This window comes from Urocampus carinirostris, chromosome 1 (assembly GCF_059441175.1).
Source record: "Urocampus carinirostris isolate Australia breed hairy pipefish chromosome 1, RoL_Ucar_1.0, whole genome shotgun sequence".
Lineage (NCBI taxonomy): Eukaryota > Metazoa > Chordata > Actinopteri > Syngnathiformes > Syngnathidae > Urocampus > Urocampus carinirostris.
In genome coordinates this window covers 28331977-28351986 of record NC_142349.1, presented here as the reverse complement: position 1 = coordinate 28351986, position 20010 = coordinate 28331977, and the positions used below count along the sequence as shown (strand labels likewise).

Here is a 20010-nt window from a genome sequence, read left to right as displayed (position 1 = left end):
CATTTGTTTCGTTTTACCATATATATTGTTAATTAACATTTTGTTGTGAGATACTGAGTTGCTCAACATGAATGAGGTTTATTATTAAAAAAAGTTCCAAAATGAAGTAGCTTGGACGTTCACTGTAGAAGAAAAACATACATGCAAATATAATTAAGTAGAATAATACATTTTTTTATTCAAATTATGAATTCATTTTCTGCATTAAATTCTCATCTCATCTCATCTCATTAGCCGTACCGCTTATCCTCATTAGGGTCGCGGGGGGGCTGGAGCCCATCCCAGCCATCTCCGGGCAGTGGGCAGGGGACACCCTGAACTGGTTGCCAGCCAATCGCAGGGCACACAGGGACAGACAACTCATTCGGTCATTCACACCTAGGGACAATTTGGACCGGCCAATTCACCTGAAATGCATGTTTTTGGAACGTGGGAGGAAACCGGAGTGCCCGGAGGAAACCCACGCAAGCACGGGGAGAACATACAAACTCCGCACAGGAAGTCTGGAGCTGGATTTGAACCCACAACAGGTTCCCATGACATGAACTGTGCCGCACAAGCGCTAACCACTGCGCCGCCGTGCTGCATTAAATTATTGTTGGTAATTTACTGATTAAAGGAATAACCACAAACCTGTCTTTTTTCATTTTCTCATTTTATGCTTCCTTTTTTCTTAACTTCTTTATACATCATAATAATTCGTAATATAATGCATCAAAGCAAGTGAGCCGTTTGAGAGCCGGCTCTCTTTAATGAGTTGAGCCAAAAAAGCCGGTTCTCTAAAACGAGACGGACTTCCTTTCATTACATCAAGCCGCTTGCTTCGTTTGCAACGGGAAAAAAAAGATACAGAGAGAGAGGCTTCCGCGGCGAACTCGATTTCGTGATAGTCGTGTATACCGGATGGTACCCATAATTGACAAAATTTGCGTTTTTCCGTACAGATTTTCTCGTACGTCGTACACGTCTTAAAATGCATAATAAACGTACTTTGTTAGGCAAAACCGTACAGGTTGACAGGTATGCTAACGTGTGCCCCAACACTGTGAATAATTTATGAACTAATATTGGCTCGGACTTGAGGTTGTGCCCTGCTGTTTGAAGGACAGAATGTGACTTGTAGAGTGTACAGACATAAAAAACGAAGTTTTAGTAGTAAAGAGAGGCTCCTTGCCAATTGACTCCTTGCAGCAAAGGGAATGAGTTTAAGCACATCCGCAATTACAAACACATTGAAACCTTTTAATTCCACAAAGCGTATCTTGATGAGAATGTCTTTTTAATAATTGTTTTCGGTTCAAAGGGGAAGCTTGATGTACTGCAGTCAGGTGTCAAGTGTGTGATACTTGTAGGAAATTTAACACCTTTTCTTCGCTTTACCTCCCGTGTGGTTTAGTACGATCTCACTGGGCCACCAACTGATGAAAACAAAGTAAGTCGGAAAAAAAATGTTTTTTTTTGTGGGTTGTTAATGGTTATTTTTTAACTTTATTCAGGTCTGTAAAAAGCCTTATTCTGCTACCACTGTTGCGCCACCACTGAAACTCATTAATCCCAGCAGATTATTGCTAGCACTTCCGCATGAACATTTTTCCTAATGCCAGCTGTGAAATTTTCAATTTAACCGGGAATTCATTGTAAAAGATAAATACTGAACCAAGGGTTCGTACAGATGCTTGAAATCCTTAAAAACGCTTGAATTTAAGTGTTGTATTTTCCAACTTTGAAAAGTTCTTGAATTTTGCATTAAGCTCTTGTAAATGCTCAAAATTTTTGCTGTTTTTCAGCAGTCTGACTCGATAGTCAAGTCATTTTTATTTGTCTCGCCCTTAATCACAAAGAGTCTCAAGGGGCTGCACAGACCACAGACTATTATTACACCATCCCCTGATCTAAAACTTACACAAAGGCAAGGAAAAACTCAAAAACCTTAACATGAGGAAAATAAGGAAACCCTGAGAAGGGACCGCACATGAGGTAATCCCCCTTCCAGGATGACCAGGCTGCAATGGATGTTGCATTAACAGACAAAAAAAAACAAAAAAATGTAATTTCAGTAAAACATAAAATGAAAATAACATAGAAATAATAGATACAAATAAAATAAATATGATTTAAATTAAAAATAAAACAAGCCAGCCTAAAAATGACACCACTACTCTCTGGTGGCTTCACTTTGCTGGCATTGGAGTATGTCTAAATCAGATGGCTACGATAAACCGACAGAAATGAAATGGACACCTAAAATGCAGACATTCCTAATGATGTACGCAAGTCAGTTCTTTTAATGGCTTGCAGCATACAGTGCTTTAAAAAAAATGCCTGTTCCCTTTTCAAATTTCCCCAAAAAATGGGTTCTTCAAAATGCTTGATTATGCACCTGTACACACTAAAGCTGGGCATGTTGTTTTTTTGTAAAATTTGTTACTCTACAAGAGCACCTAACCATACAAATCTTCCCTTACTCTATTCAAACTCGTACTGCTGGCTCTGATAAAGATGTTGGGACCCTGTAAACCAATGGGTCCCAACTTTTGCAGGACGGCGCCCCCTTGGCTCCCCTGTGTATTCCTTTTTTCGTACGACGTGAAGGTCGCAACTGCTGCTTTGATGGAGGTTTGTTTACCACTTGTAGATGCACCTCCTTCGTCTTTTACTTGTAATCCTTTTTACATGCCGTGATAATTTTCAAGGTACTGATACAAATGACTTGTGTTGCCCCTGGACCTAGAGACCTATGCGAAAGTAATTTCTGCAACGGGCGTTTTCTTCTGTTCCACGTCCACTTCGTCAAAACCAAAATAGGTCCAAACAAGTGATGTACCGCCCTTCTTCGTTGCAAGCTTCGTTTCTTTCTTGTTTGATGACTCTAGGACTATGTTTACGGACTCTGCCATGACACTCAATGAGCTCACACGGTGGGTGTGGCATAGTGTGGTTGCGCTATTATTAAAACTTGCCTCTGATTGGTCAGCGCTTTTAAATCTCGAACAGTAACAATTGTGATTGGTCAAAACTCCATCACTCATCATAAAACCTTGAAAAAAACCGTCGTGCTTTGCGGTTTCACAACCGCACTATGTTTAAACTCCTGACATCTTGTGACGATTTCTACAAAGACTTCAGCTAAGTTCAAAGATTCAGCAAAGCTAAAATTTGGTCTTTTAACTATTAGATCGCTTGCTCCTAAAGTTCTACTTGTTGATAATATTATTCGTGATCACAAACGTAACTTTTACAAAGTACGTCGGATTTCTCTCCGAGCAATTTTATGTTAAGTATGTGCGAGTCACTTCAAACACACCGATTCTATACGAGGATAGCCTATACTGACATTTGCAACTCGTTACTTTCATAAAAACATGCTACTTGTTGGTGTCTGTAATCATGGGGGTAACACAATTACTCTTTATACGAAATAACAGGCTACTGTTACCAAAATCTGTTTTTCCTGTAACACGCCTAATACTGCTTACCACATACTCTCACTTCTCACGCTTTCACTATTACTGAGCACGTCGCAGGGCTTCCCGTCAAGGCCCCGACAGAAGCTGCGGGTGACGATTGGAAAATGTCAGCGGCCACCTAAAACCAAGCAATAAGGCCCTAGAATGAGTGAGAGAGAAGAAAATGAGAGCGGACAAACAAGGGAGGAAGCAAAAAGGAGGACGATTTCTGCACGACAGCCGTCCGGCAGAAGTGACGTTTCTCAGGGTCACGCTGGTGTCAGGTCAGATATGTATTTTATCTACAAGAATGACTGTTTTATTCATCTTAGAATTTATTTAATTGGCCACTTTTTTAACATAAGGGTTTGACGATTAAATGTTTCATTGAAATTGCATTAAGGCTTGCACTGGTTAAAAAGCAACTTCTGGCACTCACTATTTATTTTTATTGAATCATTTTGAGCAGGGTATGGAAAAAAATGAAGGATCTCATAAAAGGGTTAAGATGCACTTTATATTTATACGATGTGATTTATGGAGTAAACATGGATTATTTTGATCCAAGTTTCAAACTGGAATTAGTTTTTCTCACACTGCTTTTGTTATTATTTCGTTGTGATGTTTGGTCTATTTGTTTTCTCTGAACCAATGCGGAACACTTAAATAGTTACTACTAATGATGAAGCAGGATTAATCAATTCTTAGTTCTCTCCCTAAAACATACTTCACTGTAATATAGGATTTTTAAATCTTTGTTTTTCCATTTTCCAAGTTCTAGTAATCATAAAATGACATACAAGAAAGGTTCATGGTGTCTCTACATTACCAACTGCAATTAAGAGTTCTTGACTGATTTCATTATTTGACAGTATTTTTTCCCTCATTTCATCCAAATACAAGGTAACAATGGATTCAAAGTCAACCACTTTATGAAACAATTGAGAAAACGTAAAGAAAAAAAAGAGCTGACAGGAAAAAGTTCATCTTGGTGTCATTTCCTAGACAGTCAAAACACTATTCATGATAATTAATTCAGGAGATCAAATCCTTATAACAAAGTAAAAATGAACCACATCTTCTCATCTTTGGTAAATATTTTCATTTCAGATTCTCCTTAACAGAGTCGCACAAATTTTTTCTCGGAGAAACAAGTCGGATAAATTGTTTTTAAATATATTAATTTTTCATCACACCCTCTAATTCAACATACGGGTAATCAGACACAAAATTATACTAAAATAATTTTGACATACACTACCATTCAAAGTTTTGAGGTCACCCGGGCAACATAGTGTTTTTCATGAAAAAGTCACGCGTTTATTTATCAAATGAGTTGTCCAACGTATGTGTTCTTTTGTTCATATGAGTCTCTTCCTTATGTTCGCCAGTCTTAGATACAGATTTTTCTCTGCCACTCTGCCTTGAAGGCCAGCATCTCGGAGTCGTCTCTTCACCGTAGATGATGACACTGGTGTTTTGCGGGTACTATTGACCAAGCTATTAGTTCAGGACCTGTAAGGCGTCTAGTTCTCAAACCAGACACTCTAATGTACTTATCATTTTGCCACTTTTCTTTGTACACTGGTGCTGTTCTGTGAAGGAGTAGTTCACACCATTGTAGGAGAGCTTTAGTGTCTTGACAATTCCTCGCATGGAATATCCTTAGAACAACGATAGACTGTCAAGTTTCACACGCAAGTTCATTTTCTGGCCATTCTTAAAGGCACTAGCTCAAAGGAAATCAGTTTAAAGCTCCTCTGACCAGCCAAGCTATTTTCAGCTGTGCTTACATCATTGCAAAAATGTTTTCTAATAATCTATCACTCTCCTTCTAATGTAATTAGCAAACACAATTTACAAACCCACTAAAACTATTGTTTTATGCGTACCGCTTTTCTCCACTTAAAAACGCCTACAGATTAAAATATAAAAATAAAATCCATGTTTTATTTTTTTTAATTTATCAACAACAAAAAATATTGACTAGAGACCAGTATTTTATTTTGCATAATCTTAATTCAGGACAAAGTCTTTGCGCATAAAGAAACTGCTCCAACGATGGCCTTACATTTCCATTTCCGGTTACAACTAAGCACTTTTTGTTTTTTGTTTTTCCTAAATATAGGCAGGATACTGTAATAACTTCAATATTTTATCCCAGCACTCCAAATTCTTAAAACTTTTTGATCTAGCCAGTTTTCCACTTCACAACTACAATTTAAAGCGAACAAAGATGTACTGCAAGAGAACTTCTAATGATTATTGATATAAAAAGAAGGAAGCTACAACTTGAGGGGTTGTCGTTACTTCTAGATCCAACAGGTTAGAACCACCAGGAAAAGTATGTGTATGTCTGGATGAGGAGTGAAAATTTGGAACAAATAACAGAAGGAACTATAAACTACGTCCGAATATTCATATGTACAAATCCAGATACAAAAAATAATATCGTCAAAGTATAGAGAGGAAGAAAATTGGGTCCGAATGATATTTAGAGATTAGAACTATGATGTAGCAAGTAGATGGTTCAAGCCAATAAATAGTCTTATTATTAATAATAATATCATAATTATTAGTGTCATAATTTTCATTAACTTTTATGATCACTTTTGTTGTTATTATTGTCATTATTATTGGTGTTGAAATAATATTTTGTGACTAGTAGCATTATAGAGTTAATAGATGAGTAAAACTAATAATTCATCTGGTAATATTATTACTATTATTTTGATGATAATTATTATCATCATCATAATTATTATGGTTACGTGACTAGCCTAGATGGTAAGGCGCCCGCTTTGAGACTGGGAGGTTCGGGTTCGCGCCCCGGCCGAGTCATTCCTAAGACTTAAAAAGTGGTCGGCGGCGCCCTCTCTTGGCTGCGGCTGCATCGGGTCAGATGCAATCGACATTTCGTTCTGTGTACATTGTTACACAGAATGACAATACAAGGAAATTATTATTATTATTATTATTATTATTATTGTTATTCTTTTTACTATTATCGGTATCCAAATAATGTTAGAGGGCAGAAGCCTTAAGCAGTCAATAGGTGGGTCAAGCTAAAAAGAAGCTTATGCGTCTTCCTATTCCTTTTACGTTATCATTGATTTGTTTTTTGACTTTTTGGTTTTTCTCGTGTTCTAAATAAAGTTTAAATCATGTATTTAAATATTCTAGAGATGGATTTTGTTATATGCATAAAAATAGAGTGTGTTATACATCTACTGTGTTTTAGTGTTGTCATGTTCAATTGTAGTGTATTTGAACCGGAGTGCTAGTTGCTACAAATGGGCCTCTATGTAGATCTTGCATTAAAAAGTCATCGACCATTGTGACACACTATAGGGTTTATTTCTGATCATTTTTGTTTTACTTTGAAAGAAAAAAAAAAGGATTTTCCTTCAAAATAAGGACATTTCCATGCCACCCCAAACTTTTGAACCGCAGTGTATGAGTATAACGTTTTTTTCCCTTTTCTCTATTTTCTAATGATCCTGAAGTGTATTTTTACGTCTTTTGTATTCTTCAGTGGCGTAGGGTAACACATTATTCCCAATATTAATCTTCAATTAAAAGTTTTGGTTCAGTTCCTTTGATATAGAAAAAGTCACTTCTGCAGCTAGCATTTACACTGTAAAGATAATACTGTATTATGCTATTTGACCATAGGTTGAATATACTAAGATGGGGGTGAAACGGCCCTATTTTATCCTGGTGGTTCTGGTTGGTCTTTTTTCCCTTGACTCGGGGGCAAACTCACAAGGTAGGACACATTTCAAAGTGTGTTTTATGAACTTCCCTTTAATCTACACACTCACATACAAAAAATACTTTTGGACCATTTACTGTACTGTTGAGTCACACAGGAGAATAGTTGAAAAGACATACACTGTATAGGATAGAAATATTCAGTGGCATTTAACAGAACTATATTAATACCCAAAGAAATCCTCAAAGCTTTGTCTGGTTGTTTACAAGTTGAGTTGACTTAAGACAATCATGACAATCCTCATTATTTTTAAACTAAAGGGACATTGTGTATTTTTTCACACCTCCTTGTGGTTGAAAAAACCCCAATAATGAATAGAATAAAAGGTGAAACTACACCAATGATTCCATGAACGTGCAATTTTTGAATACAATTGAGAAATGTGAATTTATTTTACATAACGAGTTTCACCCAAAGGGAGCTGACATGAAGGTCTGCCATCTTGATGTTAAGGGTACCCCAAAAAATAAAAGGTATGTGAAAGGCTGGGCAAAAAAAATGTTTAAGCCTCATCTTACCTTGTAAGGAGGGAACCATAGTCTGGTGTTATGCCAAACCTCCCACAGTGTAGTGAAAACATCTTTAAATTATATTTACTTGGTTCAGAATCTAATTCGGTGGTTACCGATTTGGCCAGTGGGTGGTGCTCACGGTTCCCCACATAATTTGGTTCAAAATAACCTCAGATTGTGAAGGAAGCAATACTCTAAACATATTGTATTTTTAGCATTAAAATATTGATTTTGCAGTTCATTAATTTGGATAATGATTGATCAGTCCATAAGGAAAATAGTGCAGACAAATAATGATTGCACGTGGTTTGATTCTAACAAACGACGTTTTATTTACATTATAAGGAATATATAATCAAATGAAAGAATAAAGAACATTGTTGACACAAGCCCTCGTGGTATTAGCGAGGGGGGAGGGGAAAAAATCCGTAGCCTGTTAACAGTACCGATCAATAAGCCATGTTTAAAGATAATCAACTAATTTAAGTGATCAGGAAGGATTTCAAAATGTGTCATAATGATATTTATCCCCAGCACCAAAATGGTTGGTTGTGAAATCTTTCCTTGCCTACAATTAAGTCAAAGAATTAGGTGGGGAAAAAAGGTGGGGCAGGGGCATGGTGATTATCTTGACCAACGAATATTTCTTTAAAAATGCATGTCCATATGATACTTCAGGTATTTTTGTTAATTGCTTAAATTGACATTGTGTTTTTTTTTCTAATGAATGAAGGTTTTTTTTACCACCATGAGTTGCTAAAAATACACTCTGTCCCAGGAATCTTAAACACCAAATCATTGCACGTTTTCTTCATTTCTTTCATTTTAGTTCATTTAAAAACTGAGCTTGCATCAAGTATGCCAAATTATTTTTTTTGATGTAGGAAAAACCTGGAATCTTATTGTTTTTGCACAACAGGGCTCACCTGTGTGAATGACTTTATCAACAACGTCACATGTACATTAAACAGTACATCAATGGAAGATTGTGTGATCTTTGGCTACAAGAAAATACGAATCAGGAAGAATGGTGTCACACAAGCAGGCCTAATCAAGTAAGGCGCATCTTTAAGACGATACATGATATGTAATAATGGGAATTTGTATCCTTTGTCAAACTAGTCAGAGCTGCAAGGTAAAATCCCATCGTAACGCGATTTCAGGATGCAGTTTTGTTTTCAAAAATAGAGTAAGTGGTTATGAGAATCTATTGTGAAGAATAGTACTGCATTCTTAAAATCCCTGTTTTTTCAATTATTTATTGCTTGTCTCAACGGGTTGTTACAGAAATTTGCCCCTTTTGAGGAAATGCCCAACATCAGCATGGAATGTAAAGGTGCCCTGATGGAATATCTCAAAATGTATCAACCCAAGTATCACAGTGCGTGGATTATATTCTGCCAATTAAGTATTTTTCGTCTATTATATAACCCTCTTAAAGATTGTGTGTGCATGTGTGTTTTTGTGTGTGTGTAGTCAAAATGAACCCTCCAGGGCGCCCGAATGTGAGTCTGACTGGCAATGGAACCACGATCAATTGGCATCCATGTAGCCCCTGTTCAACACACCTCAAAGCATTTGAATACGAAGGTCAAATTCAGAAGAGTGACCAAATAACAAAGGCAAGTGTGTATGTGCGTGTACTCCTAATGACAGTTTGAAATACTTTCATAATCAATGTTCCTTTTCGGAACCATTGTTTCGATGTGTGGGGAAATACCTGCATAACTTTCAATATTTGTCTGGGGTCTCAAACTCAGTTTACCTGGAAGACCGCCGGATCCAGGGACTGGATGAGGTTGGACCAAAGATGGGTTCTCCACAAGAAAAAACATTAAAAACAGTGGTTCCATGGTTCTCAAATAGCAAGTTCAATAAATAAATCAAGCAGAAATAAATGAATGTATAAGCAATAAGCACGACTTTCAGTTTATAGCCTCAAATTTTCATCCTGCAATTGTTCCTGCTAGTTTGAGAACCCTAGACGCTAGAGCAGGGGTCTCCAACCTTTATTCCAGCTGAGAATGACTTTTTATAAATAATAAGCGCAAAGGGCACCCAGTTTGATGTGCATTTACAAAATATAAAGTCATCAATTTATGATTCTCGGTGGTAGGAATGAGTGGGGAGGTGTTGTAAAAGGATAGTAGGATGTTTAGACGTGTTCTAAGGAATGGGCAGGGAACCTGTATGATGCGGCAGGGGTAAACCAGTGAAAGCTGTCGGGCCCTGCTGTTGAACAGAAGAGTGTGTTGTGTCACCCTGACCCGAGTGACATGGCCGCTTTCTTGTGTCCCGTTTCATCTGGAGGGACGAAAGCATGACCAACTTGGGTGCCGAGGTGCTTAACTTGTTCAGATGTTTGGGCATTTGTGTTGGCCATGGTCCAAAAATTTTGGTGTGTGGTTTTTGCTACTTCTTCCCTTATTATTTTCTTTGTTTTTGTATGTGTTTGTCTTGCTGTCGGTCACCCCTCTTGAGGGATATGACCAGGGTAGGTAGGTAGGTAGGTAGGTAGGTAGGTAGGTAGGTAGGTAGGTAGGTAGGTAGGTAGGTAGGTAGGTAGATAGATAGATAGATAGATAGATAGATAGATAGATAGATAGATAGATAGATAGATAGGTTAATTCAACCTAAACATTCTGGTTAAATATGCCATATGCACAATTTACTGTAGAGCACAGATTAAATAACTTACTCTTCTCCACCTAAAACATGCAATAGATAAAGCACGATACAAATAACAAAAGGAGCAAGAACGAATAGCAGCAAGTTTTCCTTTGTCTTTTATTTTTTGTCAAAAAATGAAAGACTATATAGGTTGAAAGATGAGCCGCCATCTTGGAAGTAGGGTTAAATAGACACAGTGGTGAGCTATTTTCAGCACAGGTCTGCAGGCATTTCAGCTGTGTCATGTTGGAGACCCCTGTTTTAGAGCCATTAGAGTAGTTACAACAAAAGCCATTTACTGTGGCGATCCAACAAATGTATTATTTCTTCAATTAAAACTTATTGGATTTCATGAATTAATAGATCATGGATTTATACAAGATGTGACATTTTGTCAGTTAATATCCAGAAAAAAAATAAAGAAAGAGAGAGCAGGTATTACCTAAAAGAAAAAGGAATTTAAGGAAAAAAATAACGTTTCTGTCAAAGTAATCAATTTATAGAACAATCAGAATAAAGGAATCAAGTCTAATAGCACATAAAAAAATACCATTTTAAGAATATACAGTATAATACCTTAATCAGTAAACACAACTGGTCTACTGTATACCTGGAAATTGGTTTCATTATTTCATAAACCCTTTGTTATTTCCTAGTTAAAATATTTGCAAGTGCTAAACACAGATTGGAAAGAATAAATAAAGAAATATTTTTTTGTTTCAACTACTTCTTGTTGGGTTTTTTTACGAAGGAAACGAGACTTGGTTTCTTTAAATTCCTCCTCATTCAGTTTCAATAATAAAATATTTTGTTTTGTTTTGACAAATGGATAAAATAAGCATGGCTGTCAATAATGGCATACACATTCAGTAAGGAGTATGAAATGAAATGTTTATTGAAGGTATTGTTGGATACATTAATCAAAACATGACACACACACAAAAAAAAACTAATGCTGAGAGTGAGCATGGCCAAATATGGTCACCTTACGCGCCCTCCCCTAAGAAAATGTGACAAATCTATTTCTGCCAACCTTTGCTTAAAGGTTTGCACCGTATTTGCACTAATAACCCGGTCAGGCAAAAAATTCCAAATTTTTGGTATCCTGAAAGAAATAAAGTTTCCATACAAGTTGCTGGTAGGTCTAGGCACCTGTAACTTATATCTGTGACCACGTAAACCATCAACACGACAGAACTCAAAAAATTGATCAAAAGGCACATCGATCATTCCATGCAGTACTTTGAACACAAAATTTAAATCAAATCGAATTCTGCGGAGCTCCAAAAAGTCCAAGTTCAGTCTTTGTAGTCTTTCCGGATATGACAAGTTTTGCATCCCAGGTATTCGCTCCGTATACTGACGTTGAACTCCTTCAAGTAGGTTAATGTCTTTGAGTATGAAAGGGTTCCACACGACGCTATTATATTCTAACCCGGGTCTAACATAAACGCAAAACATTCGAACTAAGAATGCTGGGTTCTTGTTGTAAAAGTGTCTGTAAATGTTTGATGCTATGTTATTGGCTTTGTTGGTAATTTTGGCGATATGCGTGATAAACTTTAGGTTTGAAGTAAGAGTGACACCCAGATCCTTATGTTCAGTAACAACATGCAAATCATGATCATTAATGTTATACAGCGGAACAGAACCATGAAAAAATGACTGTGCTAAGCATTTGTGAGATGACAGTTGCAGTTGCCACTGTTCGGACCAAAGAAAAACTGATTTAATGTCAATTTGGAGAGAATCAATTGTTCTTGCAACCTGGGTTTTTGGTAAGAAAGTCGACAGTTTAGCATCATCGGCAAAAATTGAGATGTCACTACTTTGAATGGCCTCAAGTAGGTCGTTCACAAAAACAGAAATAATAATGGTCCTAGAACTGAGCCCTGCGGTACCCAACTACAAACTTCCGACCACGGTGAAAGAACATCATCAATTTTTACGCATCGTTTACGATTTGACAAATATGCAGTTATCCATTCAAGCAGTTTTCCACTAATACCATAGTATTTCAGTTTTTGTAAAAGCTTGTCATGAGACACTTTATCAAAAGCCTTGCAAAAGTCTAAGTAAACAACATGACCAGCCATATTGTGAACAAAAAACATACTGGTAATATTATTCAAATGAGCTATCAAGTTAGTCATGGTAGAATGTCCGGACCTAAACCCATGATGTTTAAACGTAAAAAGATTGTGCTCCTGTATAAATTTCCATATGGCATCTGAGATAATTTTCTCAAACACTTTACAGACGCAGCTAGTCAAGCTAACTGGTCTATAGTTGGCTGCACTTGTTGTGCTTCCCCCTTTAAAAATGGGTATGACAATAGCACTGAGCCAGTCCTCAGGCAGCTGTGAATCCTCAAAAGATCTAGAGAACAGGTCAAATAATGGTTCACATAAAAAGTCAGCTAGCTTTTTAAGCAAGAAATTTGGAATTTTGTCAGGGCCGGCTGAAAATTTGCTGGGAAGTTTTATCAAGTATTTATGAATTAACTCCTTTGAAAGTTTCACAGAATTCAGAACAGCTGAAGTTCTGCTGGGAAAGTCGGGTGAAACACCATTGTCACGACCAAAAACACTGGCATACTGATCATTTAATATACGGACATTGTCAGCATTATCTGTAGCAACGGTACCGTCAGATGCCTTCAGGTTGGGAATAGATGCCCTAGTTTGCAATTTAAACATAGATTTCAGACGAAGCAATTCAACAATCACATTTCCTCACTTACTTTATTCAACCGGAGACTTTAAGCTCAAATGCCATCGAAAAATTGAATTCATGTGTTCCGCATGAAGGTGTACACATTTCACACTGACATTCCACGCTTGAAGATCCCTAATGAGAAGCTGGAAGGAAAGCACCAAGTTCGTGTCAAGGTCAAGCCCCATCGCCTGCAAGGCAGCCAGTGGAGTGAGTGGAGTCCCTATACATTTTTCGCGGGGCCAAATGCAGAAAATCAAGGTAAGGAAGACTGACGAAAGCAAACCGATGCTGACAAGAGAGACATTTTCAATTTGTACCTTTGTTCTTTTATGTTTCGAATTGGATGTATTTTTTTTTTCAAGAAGAAGAGTCGTCGTTATCTCAAGTTGTCATTTTAGTTGTGATCAATTTCCTGTTTTTTTTCCACAGCCTGGAATTTGTCACAAAGCGCTATCGTATTGCCTGTCGTGATCAGCCTGGTTGTTGTGATTATCATGAAGCAGTTTTTTTGCAAATACAAAAACGCTATAAGGTGAGTACAACTGTTTGGACTGTGTGTCTGAAAAGGACAGTGTATATTCCTTGACAACTAGATCATTACATTTTTACCTTTTACATTTCAGTTTTCAGTAATTTTTTATACTTACTACCACCTTTCAGTACATCTTCAATATGTTTTTATACTTTTAAACGTTTTCATACACTTAATTATGTTTTTTACTTGTTTTCATTTCAGGTTCTGTTGTGCTTTTCAGTACTTTACATGCTTTACAGCACTTTTTAAAATTTTTTAAGTAGTTTTTCATACTGTACCTTCCCTACCTTTAATCAGTGTTTCTACTTTTCCCATACTTTCCGGTACTTTTTCGTTGTTCTCAGTACTTTTTGTAATACTTTTTACACTTTTGAATGTTTTTTATTCTCCCTGTGCTGGTGTGGGTTTCCTCCGGGCACTCCGGTTTCCTCCCACATTCCAAAAACATGCATTTCAGGTGAATTGGCCGGTCCAAATTGTCCCTAGGTGTGAATGAGCGAGTGAGTTGTCTGTCTCTGTGTGCCCTGCGATTGGCTGGCAACCAGTTCAGGGTGTCCCCTGCCCACTGCCCGATGATTGCTGGGATGGGCTCCAGCACCCCCGCGACCCTACTGAGGATAAGGGGTGCAGCTAATGAGATGAGATATATATATATATATATATATATATATATATATATATATATATATATATATATATATATATATATATATTTATACATGTATATACTACTATGTGGCCCCTGAGGAAAAATGTGTTTGCCACCCCTGCTGTAATATTAAAATAATGAAAGCCTTGAGTTGTAATGAAGCAAGAATGTATACATCCATCCATTATCTGCACCGCTTATCCTCAGTAGGGTCGCGGGGGTGCTGGAGCCCATACCAGCTATCTCTGGACAGTGGGCAGGGGACACCCTGAACTGGTTGCCAGCTAGTCGCAGGGCACACAGGGACAGACAACTCACTCGCTCATTCACACCTAGGGACAATTTGGACCGGCCAATCCACCTGAAATGCATGTCTTTGGAATGTGGGAGGAAACCGCTGCGCTGCCGTGCTACCCGCAAGAATATATGACATATTTAAATTGCATTAAAGAAAATCAATAACTATCACAATACTCTCTGACGAGCGTAAATAATGATAAATGGTCCGCATTTATATAGTGCTTTTCAAGTCAATGAAGACCTCCCAAAGCGCTTTACAATGTGCTTCACACTTACTCATTCACACACCAATAGGTCGGCAGCCATGCAAGGCTGCCTACCTGCTTATCGGGGGCATTAAGGATTCAGTGTCTTGCCCAAGGACACTTCAACACGGAGGAGCCGGGAATCGAACTTGCGACCTCTTGATCCCAAGACGAGCGCTCTACCTTCGGAGCTAATAATGACAATAACTTTTTTTTCAAATGAAAATGAATTCCTTTGTGACAAGCAATTTTTTTTTCAATACGTAATTTTTTTGGTACAGTATTTCATGTGCGGGTGTGTCTAATAAAGAGGCCTTCCTATTTCAGAATCACCAAAGTGAAGCAAGTTCCAAATCCTTCCAAATATTTTCACACTCTCCACAGTGGAAACCTGAAGGTAAATTCTGTGAGCCAAAAGTAGGGGTGGGCGAATTGGAATTTTTGGTATTGGTCCGGTCCAAGTAAAATCAGGGTAGCACCGATCCAATCCCAATACTTTTTGCTTGAAAATATCATGATCATTGAAAACTCGAACCCCTTGAGTTAATTCATGATGACACTAAAATGTGCCTGAAATTTGTTTTCGTATTAAATAACTATATTGCAAAATTAAAAAGTTAAAAAAAATAAATGTTTCTTTTTCAACTAGTTTAGAACAAAAGTCAAGAGAGTCAAACCACAAAAGTAGCTATGTAACGAAAATCTGTAAATATAACAAAGTTAACATGACTACAATACCTTCAATTACACAATCTTTTATGAACAAAGTTAAAGTGCAAAAAGTGTAAATGGTACGATGTAAAAACCTTTAACAGTATAAAAAGTAAAATACAACCGTTTACGAACAAAAATAAAAAGAGTCAAACCAAAGAAAGCAGCAATGTAAAAAGAAAAATACAGATACTGTATAACTATGTCAACAAGACAAGAGAAATACCGACTATAAGGGACACCCAAAATATTCCAATTTTCAGTGCACTATACGGAGCCAGAAATACAGAAAATGCATTCGGAAATACAATATCGGCATTTACGAATACATTGATTCATTTTAGGTGTAAAAGCAGATTCCCTAATGTTTATGTAATATGAAATCTGTTTTTATCGTCTGTTTTAATCTCTTTATCATAAGCGCTTTATCGTTCGATGTGCCTGATGTATATAAAAAACTTTCTCAAAGGGTATTTTGAAAGTGCGTCTTATAATCAGGTGTGCCTTATAGTCCAGAAAATAAAAAAACCTTTCACTGTACAATATTTCTAAAATAAAATCAGCAGCGCAAACAAAGTGTAACCACAATTCCATCGAATTTGAAAGTTATAACGTATGCATAGCCTCACAAAACACTAACAACATTATTACAGCGTTCGTTAAAATGGGAAGACAGTCTTGAGCTTGAGACAATGGTATTAATCCGATCCAAGTACTCCCTCAGTATCTATATATCAATATTTAGATTGCTTCACCCACCCTTAGCCAAAAAGTGCCAAAGACAAAATCTCCTCAAATGTGTTTGCTCTGAAGAATCCACATATTTTTCTCCAGAAATGGCTGAATCCTAGTTGTGCTGAATCCTTCCACATTGTGGAACCCGCGGACGACATTTCTCCAGTGGAGGTGTGCGAGAGTCGCCGCGAAGCTGTTCCTGCCGTGACCTCATCCACCTCCAGTAACACTTCGCAACCTCCAAGCAACGTCGAACCATCGGCGCTCTCCAACGAGAGCAGCCTTGGAGGCGATTCTTCCTCATCTTTGTCCTGTTTCTCCAATTTGGGTTACTTAGTATCCGGCTCCTCGGGCAGCTCTGTTCAAACCGAGTCCAATCCCGTCGTCCTAACCCAGAGTTTCCAACTTCCTAACGTTTTGAAGTCCCTCCATCTTCGCCACACTTTCCCGACATTCCCAAGCTGCGAGAGTCCTGACTCTGGCTTTGGTGTCGGAAAAGAAGAGCCTGAGATGGAGGAAGATAAACAGGCGGGAAACGGGGAAGTTTATTGTAGCTCCTCACACCTTGGCCTCCCTCTCCATCCTCCAGTGGAGAGAAGCGCTTCATCCAATCCACCTGATCTGTCTCGAGTAGCATCAGAAACCACCCAGACAGATGCTCCTATGCTAGCGGCTCAAGTTAGCGTCGCAGGCTGGCCCATCGCTTGTTCATCATACAGGCCATCTTCGATGCCCGTGCAGTCAAACAAAAGTGGTTATTTCATTCTGCAAGACAAACAAGGCACTTTTAGCAGTGCATCCATTTGAGGTGGATCCATGAATTCAACTTTTGTTTCTGCTTTGAAGGTGGTGTGTGTCGTTTGAGGCGCCTTAAAAAGGTTGAAAGTATAATATTTTCTGTGTCAAGTATGTTTTAACAAAGCCCAACAGAGTTCAAAGAGCCTTTGTGCTTTTTTTCCCCTCCCACCATACTTATCTGCTTCGGTGTCAGGTCAGTAAGAGCAAAGTGGAATGAATGTTTGGTGAATGTGTGTTCTTGACTCGAGCCACCTCCCCTTAGGGGGAAATGTCTTCAGTATATAGATAGATAGTCTTATCTGCTTTAATCTTACTTCAAGGAAAGGTGTTCAGGGCGCAACACATAAGGAGGCATGAATGAGAAGACGATGGATCAGGGTGTGGAGAGTGATATCATGCTCTTTTCCGTGGTTTTTTTGTAGCATGAAAATGGTGAAAGTAAGAAAAGCCTGATTCAAGTACAGCCCAAACGCTAACCCAAACCTCCCAAAAGATGAAAGAGTTTATTAGAGCACGTCTAAGACATGCTAACGCAACATGAGGAAATTGACAGAGGCTGTAATGATGAGACAAGCAAGGTGATGGCGCACAGCACCTTTATTATGACATTTATTATGAACTCGCACACAAAAGACTTGTCGTGTCCACATAGCGCCACTTAGCAACTCGTGTAATTTACCGTCCCTTTAAATGAGCCTCCCGTAAAATGTTAACATTTGGATTAATGAAAATTCCGGACTACACGCGGCTAATTTCGCTACATTTTAAACACTGCAACGAAATACTGTGCGGTATACCTCCCACCACCACAGGGCTTCAAATGGCGTTTTGAACTGGGCACAGGGGTGTCCAATTATCACAAACCTGTGCACAATCATACTGAACCATTAGAAGGGCATTTTTGTTAAGCAAACTCATTCTTAGTTTTTCTGTCATCCTTTGTGTCAATAAAAAATATTTTTGGTCTTTGTTTTGTTTTGGTTGTTACGTGCGTGAGAATAGACGAGGCCTTTCATTTATGGTGTCTGAAAACGTGGAGTAAATTTCCAGTGTTCTGGGTGTGCTGTGATCTAACAATACACGCACACAAAAGAAAGAAAATGGGTCGCCTTGTGACTTCCTGTCATGGTGGAAAGTAGTCCTGAGAATTTGCTCGAAGAAGGTGTGCATACGCATGAGCTTCTACTTTGAGCATTTTCATGTCCTGTCTGGTGGTGCCGGCGGTATGGTAACGTGTGTATTTTTTCCGTGGTTTGACATTTCTGTTACAACTCACTTCGCACTCACACGCAACATACGACAGAAATCCACGTCACTCAAGGAAAAAAAACACAAGTATTACTGCAAAATGTCAGGAACAAGTGTCAGAAATAAAACACAATTTGTGCAATTGAGAAGAATTAGAGAGATTTACGCAACATATTTCCCATTTATGGATGTCAGTACTTAACATTAGTTATACAGTATATACGTATATAGGGTTGCTAAATTTCTGAAAAAGAAATAAGGATCACCTCTTCAGACAGCCGACCTGATTGTCATGACCCTTTCCCAGCATTACATTTTTGATTTTTCTTCTCTGGGAACAACTCATTGAAACTAAGTTGACTAAAACACAGAAGTGTTGGTGTCTCTTAATTTACCACTTCACCATTGATTACGAATTAGGGAGTGACAAACTCATTTGGCACACGGTAAGAAAAAACACATTTCCTGGGGGCCAGACTAGTAAATCAATGGCACAAAAAGTGTGCCTTAGCTGGTGGCCTGGGGGTCTTTTTGGAGACTCACAATTACCTCATGATTCAGGGATGCAAGATTTGATTATTGATTACTGAAGGCTTTTTTCCTCAATATTCTTTCCTTCACTATGATTTATTCTCTTGGCGGCACGGGGGCTGGGGGATTAGAGGTTTAGGGTTCAAGTCCAGCTACCGCAACCTCCCCGTCTGGAGTTTGCATGTTCTCCCCATGCCTGCGTGGGTTCCTGCGGGCACCACGGTTTCCTCCCACATCCCAAAAACATGCATGTCAGGTTAATTGGCCGGTCCGAATTGTCCTTCTCTGTGTGCCCTGCAACTGACTGGCAACCAGTTCAGGGTGTCCGCTGCCTGCTGCCCGAAGATGGCTGGGATGGCCTCCAGCACCCCTGCGACCCTACTGAGGATAAGCTGTGCTGATAATGGATGGATGGATTATCAACTGTGTATTTGTAAAAAATAAATAAATAAAAAAAGCAAACATCAAATTAATTTATTTATTAATTTAACTCCGGGTAACTCAAAAAAAATCGCAAACAATCATTTAAAAGATGGATAATATTGATTTGAAAGTATTTCGTGCTTTTAGTTTTTTTTTTTTTATGAAAACAATAACCTGAATATAAGACCTTCGCTGTGAGATTTAATATTTAGAGTAAAAAATTGACTAAAACTTCTGCAAAGACACCCATATGCATTTTCATCCCTGTAATTTTGTATTTTTCGTATTGAAATACAAAGGTTCCCCTGACGTTGTGTTCCAAATGCGGTATTTAGAAGTCAAGGTCGAAGTAGAACGAAGTTGAGTAAAGTCAGTAGAGTTTTTCGGGAACCGGCTTCTTCGGCTCGGCTCACTAAAAGGAACCAGCTCTTTCGGGTCCTAAACGGCTCTTCAGGTTGTTTTTGCTTCTTTCATCCTTATATGACCAAATATTATGTAAAATCATGCACAAAATGACTTAAAGGAAGGGGGAATAGAACCAAAAAGAACAAAATACCAAAATGAAAAAGTAGTGAAAATCTGAAAAAAACAAAAAGAAGAGAAAAAAGTAGGAACATTTTTTAAAAAAGCCAGAAAAAATAAAAGAAATAAACAAAGGTAAATAGAGAACAAAAAGAAAAAAGTAACAGCTAGGAAAAAATAAACACAATGAGA

At 38.1% G+C, this 20010-nt stretch overlaps 1 protein-coding gene across 2 annotated transcripts; it reads left to right on the top strand.

The window, feature by feature from the left end:
* The first annotated feature begins 3696 nt into the window (after positions 1 to 3696).
* il2rb (interleukin 2 receptor, beta) lies at positions 3697 to 18060 on the top strand. Of its 2 annotated transcripts, none has more exons than XM_088354547.1 (10): positions 3697 to 3730; positions 7122 to 7215; positions 8653 to 8788; positions 8856 to 8922; positions 9021 to 9114; positions 9210 to 9355; positions 13214 to 13379; positions 13551 to 13653; positions 15178 to 15247; positions 16396 to 18060. In XM_088354547.1, the coding sequence occupies exons 2-10, from the start codon at positions 7137 to 7139 to the stop codon at positions 17101 to 17103; spliced, it is 1569 nt and encodes a 522-aa protein (XP_088210673.1). In that variant the 5' UTR covers positions 3697 to 3730; positions 7122 to 7136; the 3' UTR covers positions 17104 to 18060. The 2 variants fall into 2 exon arrangements, with proteins under 2 accessions (XP_088210673.1, XP_088210679.1); XM_088354553.1 differs by lacking the exon at positions 3697 to 3730 and adding an exon at positions 4835 to 4931.
* Positions 18061 to 20010: the final 1950 nt, after the last annotated feature.